The sequence below is a fragment of the Ischnura elegans genome, assembly GCF_921293095.1.
Source record: "Ischnura elegans chromosome 13 unlocalized genomic scaffold, ioIscEleg1.1 SUPER_13_unloc_3, whole genome shotgun sequence".
NCBI lineage: Eukaryota > Metazoa > Arthropoda > Insecta > Odonata > Coenagrionidae > Ischnura > Ischnura elegans.
In genome coordinates, this window is record NW_025791659.1 from 7,459,213 (window position 1) to 7,477,535 (window position 18,323).

At 38.0% G+C, this 18,323-nt stretch overlaps 1 protein-coding gene across 3 annotated transcripts in view; it reads left to right on the forward strand.

Annotated features, from left to right (window-relative positions):
- Window positions 1-18,323, forward strand: part of LOC124172866 — a 128,468-nt gene that overhangs the window by 16,265 nt on the left and 93,880 nt on the right. For 2 of the 3 annotated variants that reach the window (XM_046552365.1, XM_046552366.1), the window contains exons 4-11: window positions 281-358; window positions 2,626-2,700; window positions 4,608-4,691; window positions 5,996-6,061; window positions 10,590-10,670; window positions 10,930-11,016; window positions 15,766-16,072; window positions 18,232-18,319. In XM_046552365.1, coding sequence (XP_046408321.1) covers window positions 281-358; window positions 2,626-2,700; window positions 4,608-4,691; window positions 5,996-6,061; window positions 10,590-10,670; window positions 10,930-11,016; window positions 15,766-16,072; window positions 18,232-18,319 — 866 coding nt within the window. The remainder of the gene's footprint in view (window positions 1-280; window positions 359-2,625; window positions 2,701-4,607; window positions 4,692-5,995; window positions 6,062-10,589; window positions 10,671-10,929; window positions 11,017-15,765; window positions 16,073-18,231; window positions 18,320-18,323) is intronic. The other variant, XM_046552367.1, reaches the window with a different exon arrangement.

The window sequence follows — 18,323 nt, forward strand, 5'->3', positions numbered from 1 at the left end:
GGGTGCCAATCTGGCCTTTTTCAAATGAGGATAAAATTTGACCCTTGCCATTCGTCAAAACTGGTATTTCTAAAACCAAATAATTTGTGTATTATGAATACACTAATGGTGGGTTACGAATCGCAATCAATGCCTTTCGTTTTCTTTGATGAAGGAAACTACCCTATTACTAGGGAATTGCATGCCCGTAAGTAGATTTTGACTATATTCCGACTCTAGCAAACCTAGGGTAAAGTAAAAAAATAGCTGTCGCGAGACTTATTTTGCCTTTTTGTTGCAGCAAGGACTACTTCATCTCTACGCTGTACATGCTCAAGGATTTGCTAAAGCAAGAACGATTGCTCTGCCGATGCTCTGGGTGAGTAAACATAACAGTGGAATTGTTTTTATTTCTTCTGCGCCGCGCACATTTGTGCGTAGGGTGACCATATGCTAAGGGATGAAAAAAGAGAGCAGAACCCAAGTCAGCGCAAAAGATAGTTTACCCCATTTTTACCCATAATTTACATGCGTTAAATTACGGTAAAATATAGCAAACCTGAGTGTAAACGAGTAAAATTTCTTTATAACGAACGCCAAAGTAACGAAATATTCAGTACTTTTATGTCTCCTCTACCGCTACACAGAAATAGCCGATCCCACAGCTTTAAAATCATATTTCTCGGCATTTATCCTTCCAGTCACCGGATATTGCTCTCCCATATGGTCCATCGCTGCCCACTCTAACCTCCCCTCTCTTGACAGTATAACAAGCTTCTTCGCCGGAATCGTAAGAAGCAGAGTTCCCCACTTGCGTGACATGTCCACCAGCTCACTCTTATCTTCCCTATCAATGACTGATCTCTCCCAACAAAGGATTAAAACAGACTTAAAACTTATTCACAATATTCTAAATTCACACATTGATTGTCCTGATTTGCTTTCATCCATTAATTTCAGAGTGCCTTGCCGACCCACTCGTACACATTCCTTGCTCCATACGCCTATCCCTAGACTATCCCTCGTTAAGCGATCCCTCCAACACCGCCGTTGCTCCTTGCTCAATTCATTACCACACAATATTGACCCGTTCTTTCTGCCCTTAAACTCATTTATCAAACTCGCCATGTCCCATTCCTCAGCAAGTAAATAAACCTCCCTTTCCTCGTGCCTTCTGTTTTGCTCTTTACTATCTTAAGCCACTGCTCTCTGTTCAAATTTTTTATGTTAAAATTTTATGTTTGTTACTGCGTCACTATAAATTGGCAGAAATGCTGTATGTGAGCAACTCCTTAAATAAATAAATAACGAAATTATTTTCTATCCCATCATCATCATCATCATCATCATTGGTCAACAATCCTAGGATTGGTTTGACGCAGCTCTCCACTCTATTCTCCTTTCAGCTAATCTAACTGTTTAAAAAACTGTTGAAAAAAACTGTTGAAAATTTCAACAGTTAATTGGGACAACTGTTGAATCCAAAAGTAACTGTTAAAATCCAACAGTAACTGTTAAAATCCAACAGTAACTGATGAAACTCAACAGTAACTGTTAAAATCCAACAGTATCTGTAGAAAATTCAGCAGTAACTGATGAAACCCAACAGTAATTGTTGAAATCCAACAGTAACTGTAGAAGATCCAACAGTAACTGTTAAAATCCAACAGTAGCTGTTAAAACCCAACAGTAACTGTTAAAATCCAACAGTTTTTTTGCTAAGGGTAGGGAAGAAAGGGACACATTTAGACTTGACCCTCCTTAATTCCACAGAAAATTTCTCAAGAAATTAGAATGGGTGAGAACTGTGGAACTAATGCTTTTTCTGACTAGACATGACAATGATATCAGTAGGCCCAGTTTAGAAATGACACTGCTTTTAAATACCTAAATGCCATTATGACAATAAGAAAATTGTCTATGTTTGCTTCAATTAAAATTAATGAAAAACTTGATGCCGCATGATCACAATGAAGACGACAAAATAAACTGCCATGATGAAGCCCCGAACCTTGGCCCCCTGGGTGGGAATCACGCACGCTACCACTACCCCACCTGACCCGTCTGCTAAGTAGTGCGAAATTTTAGAATTATATACGGCCTGTGAAAAATGCCACATGAAAATCAATTAACTATAGCCAAACTAAGGCCCATTCAACGGATCCTTTACTAATTCAGGGATTACCTTCTCTTTACTCATCAATTATTCGCGTGCAGAAATGACAATGGTGAAGTATGAGAAAAATATAGTGTGGCAGTTACGTCATTGTGTGCTTAAGAAAAGTTTTAAGTAGAAAAATAAAGTTCAGTATACGCGCGTCATATTCTGAAATGATATTTTAAAAATAATTTTTGGAGTTCACTTCGTAAAGTTTCACATAATTATGAAAAATATATACAGCAGTTAAATAAATTTCTCAAGAAAATAGAATGGGTGATCATTATTTCTGCCTAAAATGGTGTATCATCATACCGTGAATTTGGCGAAATTTAGACCGTGAAAACCTGGAAAAAACCGTGAATTTTATAATTTAGTTAGGGTGGGAAGAACCCTGTTTTTAGGTGATAAATTGTGGTAAAGAATTGTTTATGCACTATTGTATGTATATCAGTAATGCAAATGTGTGTTGACTCATCTTCTTGTAGTCAAATCCAGGATCCAGTGTTCAAGTTCCTGATTGAAGTCCTGGAGAAACTGGAACTAGCGGTTGAAAATCCAAGGTATGCTTTTTAAATGCGTTTCGTATTCACTACATTTTGTATCATGATAAATATATATATGTACATGTATATACAGTAAAATCTCTCAACATTGTAATGGAGGGGACCAAAATTTGGGCAATTTGATATATGGAGGTTCACTTTAGAGAGGTTTCAGTTATAGACACCATTTTTTTCATATCCTTCAGAAATGAAAGGCAGTAGTGTCTTTTAAAACATTGTATTTATGTCTTTAAACAAACATGCATGCATTAGTGAACGTATTTATTAATACAGGCGGTCCTCGACTTTCGTACAATTCGCTCTTTCGTACGTTCAAAATTGACACCTTTTACTTGACTTTCGTATGCTAAATTCGGACTTTCGGACGTTGGTCTGTAATTTTTTTAAAATTCCCGCGATGTTTATTGCGCATCCCAACATTCAATTGTTTCAAATGGCAGTATATGCGAACAATACGAACCACATACGAACGTATATAATGAAGGGAATTGTTAATAGTTGACTCTAATCTAGGTGATTTATTTGGGAGAGATCTGCTATAGGCTCCTTTATCAAGAGAAGAAGAAAGCCTTCATTGATTATATTTTTCAAAAGAAGCTGACTAGACATCATCAAATAGCTTTCAATAAAATTAGTAAGATCTTCTTTCTAATTGTGTTTTTTCGTTTGAGTGCTGTTTAATTCATGTACATCTTCAGCAACGGTATTGCACGAAATATCACCCGAATTCCGCTTGTCTTTTGTCTTTTTTAATAATATGCGAAATATACGCGATCACGAATGTCACCTGCCAAATGTCGAATTTTGGTGTAAAAATTAAAAGGTATCCAGAGTGCGGGTACAGCAACTACATTTTGTTATGCTTCTTGATATGTCTTTTTATTTATAGCGGACTTAATAAGTGGAATGTCAACTTAAACGCCAAGAGGAAGTTTCACTCTATAGCCAACGGAGTTCTTGTTTTTAAACTTTTATTTGCATTTTCTGCGTATTTTCGAAAGAAATTAGATGATTTGAGGAGTTTTATTAACATATTACTTAAATTAAGTCAATTGAAATGAATTCCGTGAAAAAAAAGGTTTTTGTACGTATATTCCGCTCTTTTGGAACGTAACCCCTAATTAGTATGGAAGTCAGTGGTTCGACTTTCGTACAAGTTTTCGGGAACGCATTGTGTACGAAAGTCGGGGACCGCCTGTTACAGAAAGCGAGTGCTATTGTGTGCAAACAAAAACTAAAAACTCTGTTCTGGTGCCAGTATGTATTTAATGCTGTAACTGTTAAAATCCAACAGTAACTGATGAAACCCAACAGTAATTGTTGAAATCCAACAGTAACTGTAGAAGATCCAACAGTTATAGTTAAAATCCAACAGTAACTGTTGAAATCCAACAGCAACTGATGAAACCCAACAGTAACTGTTAAAATCCAACACTAACTGTAGAAAATCCAACAGTAACTGTTAAAATCCAACGGTAACTGTTAAAATTCAACAGTAACTGATGAAACCCAACAGTAATTGTTGAAATCCAACGGTAACTGATGAAACCCAACAGTAATTGTTGAAATCCAACAGTAACTGATGAAACCCAACAGTAGCATTTAAAACAACAACAGTAACTGTTAAAATCCAACAGTAACTATTAAAATCCAACAGTAACTGTTAAAATCCAACAGTAACTGTTAAAATCCAACAGTAACTATTAAAATCCAACCTGTAACTGTTAAAATCCAACAGTTTTTTTTGCTAAGGGTTGCGTAACAATCCCTTGGTATCGGTTTCCCACTCTTTCTTTAAAATACTCCCGAGGGATTTTTTGAAATTTTGGGTGTAATTCAGTGCTCTTCCGCACGGAAATCAGTATTGCTGATGGAAATAATGTGATGTTCCTTGTTTATTTCAGCACTGCAATGGATCGTGATCTGATTCCTGTGGAGAAAGTGAAATTCTTGGAGTTGCAGTGGAACAAAATGTCTCCTTTGGAGAGGTTAGTAAGTGCACCAAATGTTGTAATTGATTTCAAATGTTATAGTCAGAGTAAATTGTAATAATTTACATCCAAATTTGATAATAGATGTCAATTTCTGTAGTATCAGTACGTGGAAGGTTACTCGGAAATTCCACCTAATTTAACCCTTTCGAGACGGCAGAGTTTTCGTCTTAGCATGACTGCTGTACTGAGCCCCAAGAGACTCTTCTTTCTCATGATACGGAGCATTTTTGGAGGACATTCGTTAAGAAGGGTCTCGCGGAACCTTTTTCGACCCCTCCCCGCTGGGACTCCACATTATCTCGGACTCCGAAATTAGTAGTGCTCCCTCATTTCTATGTTTACGACCATACCTGCGGCATTGGTTTGTGGTCAACTCATTATTGCTTATATGTATTTAGCAAATGGATAATTGTTGCTTGCACGTAAATTGTAGGCTATGAATTGAATTCCTCATTTTTTCTGAGCATTGTCAAATTTTAAACAAAGTTCTAAGGTCAACATTGACGAACTTACTGCAGCAACAATTTCCACGTTGATGTTTATACATAACTCAAGATATAAATTAATATTTGTTGTAGAATTTCGTTTAAAAATTGTAAACGCTGCAAAAGACAAATAATTCAATTGTTAGTTTATTTTTCTTGAGAAATAAACAAATATTTATTTCGAAACCGGACTGGATAATCTATTTTTTGACTGCTGTCCCTTACCACTAAGAGGGGTTATAATAGACGAGGGGTCCGGGTACCTGCTCCCGGATTCTGAAGGTAAATCCTAAACCTCGCAGAGTGTAGTCCCGAGACAAAGACGACGTAAACATGCGACCGTAGTAAAAGGGGGAGAGGTAGAAAACTTATACATACGGCTTTCGTTTTCCTTGCTAGGAAAATCGCACACTTAAATATACGCCCGTCGTCTCCCGGGCCAGGAAACGTCCACACGTATATACACATGTATAGTAAGGAAAAGGTTAATAGAGCGACTCTTGTGTTGGTTGCTCCATAGGTCATGCCATATTTTAGATTTAATGGTGCTAATTAATTGTTGGCATATACTATTGATTTGTGCAGCATCGAACTCTTTGATTTATCGCAAAAGAAATGTTTTAGTCCATGAATTTGATTTTTGAGGAGCTTCTGTATATCAATTAACCCCCTACCTCCCATATAGCGGGGTAGTGTAGTCTCTCTATTGCGCCCTTAGGGTGACGTAAGTTAAATTTTGTGAATGATGTACGCATTGATCTTTCTATGCCTGCTATTTGGTATATTATTATTGTGTTCCTTTTGTGTTTGCAGCAACCATCTGCGCACCGTCTTGTTTGTGATGCTGTCTCAACTCCAGAGGGCAACACTGACCATTTGGTGAGTGTGCACTTATCCTTGGGGGACTGTGTATCTTTGCGTGGCAGGTAGACTTTATGATTTCTTGCGGCTTTTTTGAAGTGATAACTTCTTTAGCGGCGTTAAGCACTTTTGCGGGATGGGGGAAAAGCATAGAATTCGCGTGAGCGTCACCAACCCGACACCGCGATCGCTACAACGAGATATACATTTCCATCTTAAAATTCGTCTCTAAGTATCACATCCTTGGTAGTATAGTGGTCAGTATCCCTGCCTGTCACGCGGGAGACCAGGGTTCCACTCCCCGCCGGGGAGGTTTTTTTTCTCAATCTCATACAATTAAAAAAAAATTTTACAACGGATATTTCAACTACGTAGGCTGACTAGGCATAGTAAATAAACTTTGTTAATATATTGTTAATATATAGACTGTTAAAGTCTTTTTGTTTTAAAAATATTAAAATTGAAAATAAAAATCTATGGTGTATATTGTATAAGTTCATTAAATATAAAGAGCTCGTGCATGAACGTGCAGAAGAGTGAACACGCTATTAAAATACAGGTCAGTACAATTAAAGGCAGCTTCCTTTATGTGCATAGTGAACAATTATAGGTTTAAAGCATATTAAATAAAAGAAATAAAAGCATATTATATTTTAATATATAAATGATATTACTTTCTATTCATGTACATTGTATTTATAATATATATTTAATAATAAACAGTTCGATGAAAAAAATAATTTCAAATTTTGTTGAAAAATGAGTATTACTGGAAAAATTAGTTCTTTAATAATATTAAATCTATATAAAAAATAAATGGATAATAATTATTTCAGTTTTCACTTCTGTCGGCCAGTCCCACGACTGCCCCATTTTTTTTTTTTAGCATGAATCATGTGGTGCTTGAGCTCAAGCCTGAATAAGCCACAGCGGACTCTCGATTATCTGGCTGTGGTTTATCCATGTTGCGGCTTATCTGTGCATGAATTTTGCACTTTTTTGTTGTCTTGAGCGATCTTCATAAAAATAAATAATAATGGTGCAAAAGCTCTGCGCCTCATGCATACATTGGTAACCTCAGACGATGTAAAACTCCTATCTACTCATATAGAAACTTGGTCCATGTGACGTCACGTGGAGTGGCATCGCATGGGCGCCAATCTGGCCTTTTTCAAATGAGAATGAAATTTACCCTTGCCATTCGTCTAAACCGGTATTTCTAAAACCAAATAATTTGTATATTCTGAATACACTAATGGTGGGTAACGAATCGCAATCAATACCTTTCGTTTTCTTTGATGAAGGAAACTACCCTATTCACAGAATGCATGTTTTCTTGACTCAGAGTAAATTAAGATATAATAAGGGAAATATGACAGCCTATCGATTGAATTTCAGTGACAATTACAATTTTCAGTTGATGATTTCTTATTTTGCCTGGAAGCCTCACGTCTACATCTAGTGCGCAGATGTGGGTATAATATGTCATAAGCAAGCATAGGCCTTTGTTTGGGGTGTGAGGAATCCAGTCGGTTACATATTAAAAGAAAATGCACAAACAAAGTTCCGCCAAGCACTTTTTTAAGTACAGGCGGTCTCCGACTTTCGTACACAATGCGTTCCCGAAAACTTGTACGAAAGTCGAACGTACGAAAGTCGAACCATTGACTTCCATACTAATTAGGGGTTACATTCCTAAAGAGCGGAATATACGTACTGAAACCTTTTTTTTTTTCACGGAATTCATTACAATTGACTTAATTTTAATAATATGTTAATAAAACTCCTCAAATCATCTAATTTCTTTCGAAAATACGCAGAAAATGCAAATGAAAGCTTAAAAAACAAGAACTCCGTTGGCTATCGAGTGAAACTTCCTCTTGGCGTTTAAGTTGACATTCCACTTATTACGTCCACTATAAATAAGAAGACATATCAAGAAGCATAACGAAATGTAGTTGTTGAACCCGTACTCTGGATACCTTTTAATTTTTAAACCAAAATTCGACATTTGGTGGGTGACATTCGTGATCGCGTATATTTCGCATGTTATTCAAAAAAGACAAAAGTCAAACGGAATTCGGGTGATATTTGGTGCTATATAGTTGCTGAAGGTTTACATGAATTAAACAGCACTCAAACGAAAGAATACAATTAGGAAGAAGATCTTACTAGTTTTATTGAAAGCTATTTGATGATGTATAGTCAACTTCTTTTGAAAAATATCTTCAATGAAGGCTTTCTTCTTCTCTTGATAAAGGAGCCTATAGCAGATCTCTCCCAAATAAATCACCTAGATTAGAGTCAACTACCTTCCCTTCATTATATTCGTTTGTATTGTTCGCATACACTGCCATTTGAAACAATTGAATATTGGGATGCATAATAAACATCGCAGGAATTTAAAAAAAATTACAGACCAACGTCCGAAGGTCCGAATTTAGCGTACGAAAGTCAAGTAAAAGGTGTCAATTTTGAACGTATGAAAGTGCGAATTGTACGAAAGTCGAGTGTACGAAAGTCGAGGACCGCCTGTATTTACATTTTAATGCAAGGCCACGCCGGACTTATTAATTCTATTAGAATCCAGGGGTATTACAGTAGATTCCGTTTAATGGGTCCGCCGGTTACTCGGGGCAGCCGCTTAATTGGGGCAGATCTTGAAGAACAGAATCCAATAGAGGAATATCCCAGAGTATTCTCTGCTTAATTGGGACAGCTTGCCGCTTTATTGGGCCATGAGTCGGCGACATAGACTCTATACTTGCGACGAAATTAAATATTTGTTTTCAGAATACTATTTTTTTTTATTTATCTCTTTTGATTTACTCTTATTTTTCACAAATGCTCCTATTCTTGCCCTATTTTGAAAGCTCTTGTTGTTATACTATCCGCAAGAGGATAGGACTTTTCTTTAATACAACTTTGTAAAAGACATTCATTCAGCGTCGCCCGAAGCTGTGAAAAATATTTTTAACTAAATTGTTATAATTTTTATAAATCATAATAAATTAACTAAGCTCGCTGATTAATTAATCAAATTAATAGTTTAATTAAACTTATGTTGCATTATAAACATTCTTTAGTCTTCTTTCTATCATTTCAACGTTTGTTTATGCCCATATACAGGATAGTTTGCATAATTGGGGCAGCCGCTTAATTGGGGCAAAGTGCACAAGTCCCAATACGTCCCAATTAACCGGAATCTACTGTATTAGAATTCAAGGGTAATTTTCAAAAATCAGTCAAGAGAAAAATAAAGTAAAACGTCTGAAATCAACAAATCTGACAAAGATGGAACGGAGTCCAAAAATGGAGGAGTTGGCAAACTGGAAAAAATTTACTCACTCCGAGTCTCAAGCCCTGGTCTTCCAAAACGAAAATGCGGCACGCTACCACCAGGCCAAACCGGCATTGAAACAATGAGCAAAATATTTTAATTAAAACCTTTTAATTAAAGCCTTGAATCAATGAGCAAATTTTTTAAATTAAAACCTTTTAATTAAAGCCTTGAAGCAATGAGTCATTGTTTCAAGGTGGGTTTGGCCTGGTGGTAGCGTACCGCATTTTCGTTTTCGAAGACCAGGGTTCGAGATTCGGAGAGAGTGAACTTAAAAAAGCTACCACTAGGCCAAACCGGCCTTGAAAAAAATGAGCAGAATGTTTTAATTAAGTAAAATGTGACCATTTTTTAAAATTTCTAAATGCTTTTTTCTCTCGAACCCGGGCTTATATGGGCAGAACCCTTCAACAGTATTCCTATCTAAGTGTCTACTTTCAAATAGAAAAGGTATCATCTTCTTTGTGCGAAAGATCCTCAGAGAAAAAATCATCCGCCTTGACCGGGATTCGAACCCGGATCCCCCGATTTCAAAATGAGTGCTTTAGCCAGTGAAGCCACCGAGGCGTCATTCTTCCCTGTGGATATTTGTGGACACTACCGGACAGGGTGTTGCTGGACTGCAGAGCATATGATGCCACAAGCAGTCCAAATCGTGCGCACAGTGCCACAGCCAGAGAGCAGGCCCGGACATAGAACACATAGAGGTGTTCGCTCTTTGACTAGTTTAAAGTATACCGGGACTATATGCATCATATGCTCTGCAGTCCAGCAACATCTTGTCCAATAGTGCCCGCAAATATCCACGGGGAAGAATGACCCCTCGGTAGCTTAACTGGCTAAAGCACTCAACCGGAAATTGGGGGATCCGGGTTTGAATCCCGGTCAAGGCGAATGATTTTTTCTCTGTGGATCTTTCGCATGATTGTGCATTGCGGGTGAGTCCCGTAAAAGTTATCACCGTGGCTAGTCCCGGTATACTTTGAAATCATCTTCATTCTTGACATCACTTACGCAAAGTCTCCTTGTGAGACATTCTATGAGTAAATAGTGTTTTTTCACATCTGCGCATGTCAGGCACGCTGCGCCTCAACTCAGCAGTTCTAATATTGTGCCTGACGAAAGGTTAATCTTGTCTTTCTCCCACACCATATAGCATTTAATGACACAGACAATTGAATGAACTGCATTTTCTGATTTCCCCAGGAGAGCAGAGGAGAGCCCGTCCCCGGAGGTTCAGGTCAGAGAAATTGTTCAGAAGTTGCTGGTGTTTGTGAGCACAACAAGGTAAGGACACAGTTTTTCAAATCTAATTTTCAAATTTTTATAAACTCATTCACTAAAAGTCTCGTAAAAACACAATTAAAATTCAAAAATCGGTAGCGAAAAGAAAAATTGGAGTAACATGCTGAAACAGAGCGCACTAGACGTAAGCTAGGAACCAACTGAAGAGGGGCCCAGTGCCTTCCCTTATTCCTCCGATGACTGTGTTTCCGCGGAGTCACTGGTGCATCCCGTATTGATTTGATGCCATTGTATTTTACAGGAGCGACCTTGAATCAATTTTGAACCTGCAACGGGGCGTGGCCAACGTCATGTGGAGACTCAATCACGTTCACAAGGTCAGCAAAAGGTAAGATCAGTGGCGTAGCGAGGTGGGGAGATCTAGGGGGTCTGGACCCCCCCCCCAAAATATAGAAATGCAATAGGGTGGTTTCCTATTATTTCTTAATTGCCTGAATTGAAAGACTATTACTCCTGGAGTATGTATTTCACGCTTTTATAATTTTAAATGACGATATCTATTGACGAATATTTCTCAGGTTTGCAGCCAGGTTAATGCTTTTATACAAGCCGACGTTTCAAAAAAACATTTTTACGAAATGGCTTTGGAAAACAAGAAATTTTTAAGGCCCTAAGTAGATTCAACATAAAACAAAAGAGTTGCCCGGATGAGCCGCCTGTCCAAAGCCTTAATCCCATATGTGTCAACCATATCTGGTAAGATCCACCACATTCTACGATGGTATAACATCAAAACCATCCATCTGCCACCACCTAAATTAAGGCACCACTTGGTGAGGGTGAGAGATCCAATAGGGTGGTTTCCTATTATTTTTTTATTGCCTAAATCGAAAGATTATTACTCCTGGAGTAATAATCTTTCTACTTTCTATTTTATTTTTATGTACATATATATAGGATACTTTTATACTCTAACATGGTTTATTCACTCAAACACCGAGGGAATACTTGAAAATTGTTATTTTTATGGGAAAAATCCCATTAACCTTCCTTACCTACCCTTCCCTCATGGCGCAAATGATCTCAGCTCTCGGTCGCCTCCTCCAAATACCATACCATAATAATATCAAAGTATACCAATGAAAAAGGGAATTAAAAGCAATAGGCAAATTCAAACCACTGTTTGAAGTCTCTCTCATGTATGAAGTGTTTGATATGTTGGATAGAATTGAAAAATGAATGTAAAAACTCCACAAATAATAGAAATATTTATAGTGATATTAAAGCTCTACCGGAAGAATGCAAAATTAACCCTAATATGGGCAACATTTTTTTCTGACGTAATCGGGCAAGGTGAGTCCAATGGACTCTTTTAACTTTTGCTTTTAATTTAAACTATTAAACAATGAAAAATATTACTTTTCACATAAATTTGTACATATTGTGCACTCTAGAATCATTTAACATAAAATTGATTATATTTACAGGCATCCCCCGAGTTACGTATGTCTCGACTTACGTAGGCGATAACCGTATTTCAAATGATTACGTTAATTTTCGAATGCGAGCGCGAAGAAGTAGATATTCGCCCGTACAACCTATGGTAGAAAAAATATCGAATAATTATAGAGTTTTTTACGTGCTAAAAATAACAAAGTGACCCATTTTTGTCATTCCTCGAAGGAAATTTCATTAATTTCTGTAGAAAAATCGCTTATAAATCCCAAGTCAGCAATCAACGTGAAAATTTGCAGTTCTAGCGATGGATGTGGTGGCGTATGTGGTTGCGCTCATTCCTGTACGATACAACTTGTTTTACAGCAATCTCTGAAGCGCCATCGCAAAGGTTCGACTTACGTAAATTTCGACTTACGCATAGTCTGCCGGAACGCATCTCTTACGTAACTCGGGGGATGGCTGTAGTCTAACAGAAGTTTTACATTACTTATTAATTCAATACATAGTCAAACAGCGAGTACAGTAGACTCTTTTGACTAATTCTTTCTGTTTTCACTACATAAAAACACCATAAATATTTATCGTTACATGTACATAGTGATAATTTTACATAATTTTGACAATCCAAACCAAATATTTGTTGAATGCACATTACTTTTTACATTTCGTGCAAACAGACTCACCTTGCCCGGATTTGTTTTTTTTTCTTTTTCTTTTTTGAAAAAAGTTATTTCTAAGTTACTTTAATTCTGAAAGAAGTTTGAAATATACTCTAATATATAGGAAATATACAATTAGAAGAAGAAAAAAATGTACAACATGCTGACATTTCAATAACATAATGAAATTCTCAAAAATGTGATGCGATGAGTCCAAGAGACTCGCCTTGCCCGTATTAGGGTTAAATACTCTGAAAATGAATCGGTGCATCACTTTATCGCACAAATCCCAAATTTCGCTTACTCTAGAAAAGAAGGAAAGATTGAGGTACAGCTGTGACGTCTAGAGGTTCATCTGTAATGTTTTTCTTAACATCTCAAGCTTATATTTTTGCCGAAACCTGTGTCGATCCCTCCCTACCCAATCCCGATTTCTTAAAACTTTTCCCGAATACTTTTCATAAAACTGTTCACTCAAGAAGGTTCACCACAAATATCTGTTCAGTACTGTTGTCTACCAATAGGGATGAGTCGATTCCACTTTTATTTGATTCTGATTCCAATAAGGTGGTTTCCTATTATTTTTTTATCGCCTAAATCGAAAGATTATTACTCCTGGAGTACGTAATTCACGCTTTTAGATTTTTAAATGACGATATCTATTTTTCGCGATTAAATGAAAAGTGAAAATTTTCAAGCACGTGAAAACGCGACGGCTAAGTATGAAAGCCAGGAAAAAACTCCTCATGACGTCGTTCTGGTTCCCGCTGCCGCAACTGAGGTGACCTTGAGGCGAGGCTTAGCGCTGATACGAGGCAGGCTGCTAGTGGGTAGCTGAGTACCCTGCTGGCTGGTAGCGCTTGTCTTAAATAAGGATTATTAATACCTTATCAAATGAAGAAAACTTTCCGACCTTAGCCAGTTTTAATAAGTGATTATTAAGACATGTTTCCCTGAGCTCTACGCCTCATGCATGCATTGGTAACCTCAGATGATGTAAAACTCCAATCTACTCATATAGAATAATGGTCCCTGTGACGTCACGTGGAGTGGCATTGCATGGGCGCCAATCTGGCCCTTTTCAAATGAGGATAAAAATGGACCATTGCCATTCGTCTAAACTGCATTTCCAAAACGAAATAATTTGTTTATTTTGAATACACTAATGGTGGGTAACGAATCGCAATCAATGCTTTTCGTTTTCTTTGATGAAGGAAACTACCCTATTAGAGTCTCTTACTATCTCCACCTGTGGGAAACCCATTTCATGTATACTTTTTCATGAATAATTATTCCCAGACCGGACAAGACAGATACCCCCATTACGAATGCCTCTATAGTTAAGCCTGAATCACATTATGTTTTTTTTTCTGAATCACAGGATCACTATCGCGATCACTTGGCGAAATGATCATCGCCGGCAATTGTTTTTCACGTTCGGGATCGATAAACTCTAAACACGTATATTTCGCATGATATTCAAAAAATACAAAAGGCTATCGGATTTTGGGTGATATTTCGTGCTATATGGTTGCTGAAGGTGTACATGAATTAAACAGCACTCAAATGAGAAAACACAATAGGGTAGTTTCCTTCATCAAAGAAAACGAAAGGCATTGATTGCGATTCGTTACCCACCATTAGTGTATTCATAATATACAAATTATTTCGTTTTATAAGTACCGGTTTAGACGAATGGCAATGGTCCATTTTTATCCTCATTTGAAAAGGGCCAGATTGGCGCCCATGCGATACCACTCCACGTGACGTCACAGGGACCTAGTTTCTATACGAGAAGATAGGAGATATACATTGTCTGAGGTTACCAATGCATGCATGAGGCGCAGAGCTCAGGGAAACATGTCTTAATAATCACTTATTAAAACTGGCTAAGGTCAGAAAGTTTTCTTCATTTGATAAGGTATTAATAATCCTTATTTAAGCCAAGCGCTACCAGCCAGTAGGGTACTCAGCTACCCGCTAGCAGCCTGCGTCGTATCAGCGCTAAGCCTCGTCTCAAGGTCACCTCACAGGGCGGCAACGGGAACCAGAAATACGTCACACGGAGAGATTTCCCGGCATTCATACTTACGCGTCGCGTTTTCGCGCGCTTGAAATTTTTCACTTTTCATTTAATCGCGAAAAATAGATATCGTCTTTTAAAAATCTAAAAGCGCGAAATACGTACTCCAGGAGTAATAATCTTTCGATTTAGGCAATAAAAAAATAATAGGAAACCACCCTATTAGAAAGAAGATCTTACTAGTTTTATTGTATCCCTCAAGGGTTCACCTTTACCCTCATACGCTCTCTATCCTTTGCGGGGCTCCCCTCTGCCCTCACGTCTTGTCACACACCACGTTGCATAGTTGCATCTCACGCAAGTTGCCCAGTATGCAAATGCTGCGGGGTCACCCTTAGCGAAGCAACTGTTGGATTTTAATAATTACTGTTGGATTTTAACAGTTACTGTTGGATTTTAATAATTACTGTTGGATTTTAACAGTTACTGTTGGATTTTAACAGTTACTGTTGGATTTTAACAGTTACTGTTGGATTTTAACAGTAACTGTTGGATTTTAACAGTTACTGTTGGATTTTTATGTTACTGTTGGATTTTAACAGTTACTGTTGGATTTTAACAATTACTGTTGGATTTTCTACAGTTACTGTTGGATTTCAACAATTACTGTTGGATACCAGCAGTTACTGTTGGGTTTCATCAGACACTGCTGGATTTTCAACGGTTACTGTTGGATTTCAACAATTACTGTTGGATTTTCTACTGTTACTGTTGGATTTTAACTGTTACTGTTGGATCTTCTACAGTTACTGTTGGATATCAACAATTACTGTAGGACTCCAGCAGTTACTGTTGGGTCTCATCAGACACTGTTGGATTTCCTACGGTTACTGTTGAGTTTCAGCAGTGGTCCCAATTAACTGTCGAAAATTTCAACAGTTTTTTTTAACTGTTTTTGTACGTGCACATAATTTAAAAGAAGTTACGGCTATTCCAGGACGCCTGTGGACTCGGATTTGCGCGTCTCCCTCGATAGACTTTCTTTGGACCTGATGCAGCTGAACAATGCCATGCTGTCATCCTCGCTCGAGCAGAGGGTTGTCCTGTGGCCTAGTCTGGAGTACTACGCTCAGGGACGGGGTTCAAACCCAGTCCATCTGAGGAGAGGGAACAGCGAAGTTGGCTCCCAGGCATCGACCACCCTCAGCAGGATGAGCAGTGTCTCCGTGGAGGTGTTTGCCAACAACGAGGATGTCTACGGACCATTCTTGCGCGATTACGTGCGGGATCTAAAGGGAGTTAAGGTGTGATGAAAGTCAATCCAGGTTCACAGAATTTCTCTCCGTAAAAAACAGTGTTGCATCATTTACGATCTGCAATGATTCCTATAGCGCTCTCTAATCCATATCTTCCTATTCTCCAGCTCACCCTACAGGGTGGTTTCCTATTATTTTTTTATTGCCTAAATCAAAAGATTATTACTCCTGGAGTACGCATTTCACGCTTTTAGATTTTAAATAACGATATCTATTTTTTTCGCGATTAAACGAAAAGTTAAAATTTTCAAGGGCGCTAAAACGCGACGGCTAAGTATGAATGCTGGGAAAAGCCCATGTGGCATAATTCTGGTTCCCGCTGCCACCAGCCTATGAGGCCACCTTGGTGCGAGGCTATGAACACTGCTACAATGCAGGGTGCTAGCAGGTAGCTCTTGGCTTAAATAAGGGATATTAATACCCTATCAAACGAAGGAAACTTTCCAACCTTAAGCTGTTTTAATAGGTGATTATTAAGAGACGTTTCCCTGAGCTCTGTGCCTCATGCGTGCATTGGTAATCTGAGACGATGTAAAACTCCTATCTACTCGTATAGAAACTAGGTCCCTGTGACGTCACGTGGAGTGGCATCACATGGGCGCCAATCTGGCCTTTTTCAAATGAGGATAAAAATGGACCATTGCCATTCGTCTAAACTGGAATTTCTAAAACCAAATTATTTGTATATTATTAATACACTAATGGTGGGTAACGAATCGGAATCAATGCCTTTCGTTTTCTTTGATGAAGGAAACTACCCTGAGCTCAACGTATACCTTGTGCGTGCACTATGGCGTGAAACTATCACGAGGGAGTCCAAAATCCGCCACACCGCAACTGAAGCATTTGTGGGTGAAACGCAAGTCAGTTTGCGATGAGAAAGTGAAAAAATTTGGGGGAAACGTGCGTGAGGAAAATTTGAATGCCTACTGTCAAATAACTTGGAGGCTTATAAAAATTCTTTTCAATATGTTAAAATGAGAGATGGTTCGAATAGCATTCTTCTCGAATTAGAGTATCAAATACGAACACTTAATTTTGTTCTAAATAGCTAACTCGAATGTCAAATATTTCATTACTGAATTATAAACATGAATTTTTTCACCAATTTTAACTACAAATGGAAATTGGAATTTTAAAAAATGCTGAACATGTTTCAAGTCAATCTACCTCGGTACGACTCCGAAATCTTGACGCAACTGTCACCTACGGTCACATAAAACTTGCATGCGTGGAGCACCATGATTCATTTGTTTTTTTATTTATTATATGCATATTGAAGGTTTTAATATTAGCAATGCTTTATTGTGTCAATTGCGAAACATACATGAAATAAAGGATGGACAGTTACAGTGGAACCTCGTTAAAGCGAGTACGGGCTATAGCGACACCCCCGCTATTACGAGAGATAGCCGATGCACCGTCAATTGACGAGTGCGAGGGTTTCACCGCCGGAAGACTTTCATCAAGACTCCTTAACCTCTGTAACTGCTAGCGATCTGTTAGAAATGAAGTTAATGGAGTGCTCAGTCCCAAATTTATGTGGTAAACTGTCGTTCGATAAATATAATGATTGACGAAACAATGCTTTGCATGATTTTTATTCACCACGGCGCTTATAAATTGTTTGAATAGTTAGTTGTTATTTGAGTAAGGAAATTTAGTGATGCAAAAAACATCGCCTTTCGTCTGGATTTTATGCTTACGTTTATCGGATAGATGTTTATCTGTCGCCGCACCACTCCTGTTCCTGTATATCTGTTCGCAACGGGTATATTGGCTATTATTTGCTCCAACTCCGGTAAAGCGACAATTCGCTATAGCGAGTGTTTATAAGTGCACCGTGGGGTATCGTTATATCGAGGTTGCACTGTACTTTGAAATTAATACGTGTGAAACATAAATTTCAACATGCTACAGGAAGTCAGAAAAGGAACAGCCATCTAGCGTGCATTTGAACGTATGGAAACATTCTTCCCAGTGTTGTTCCCGTGGTGTCAACGGCATTTTAAATATTTTAGTGCTTACTTTCAATGATAAGTTTTCGTTAAAATATCAACTCATTTTTGACATGGCATCTGTGCTTAACTGCATCGTGTTACCACCTCCAGTGTACCTCAGTTGAAACTGTGTTCTTGTTCCTTCAGGTGGTCCATTTGGCACTCAATGAGATTCTGTTGGAGCAGCAGGAATGGGCGGACATTGTCAGCAGTCAACTGACATCCTTTGGTGGAGGTAA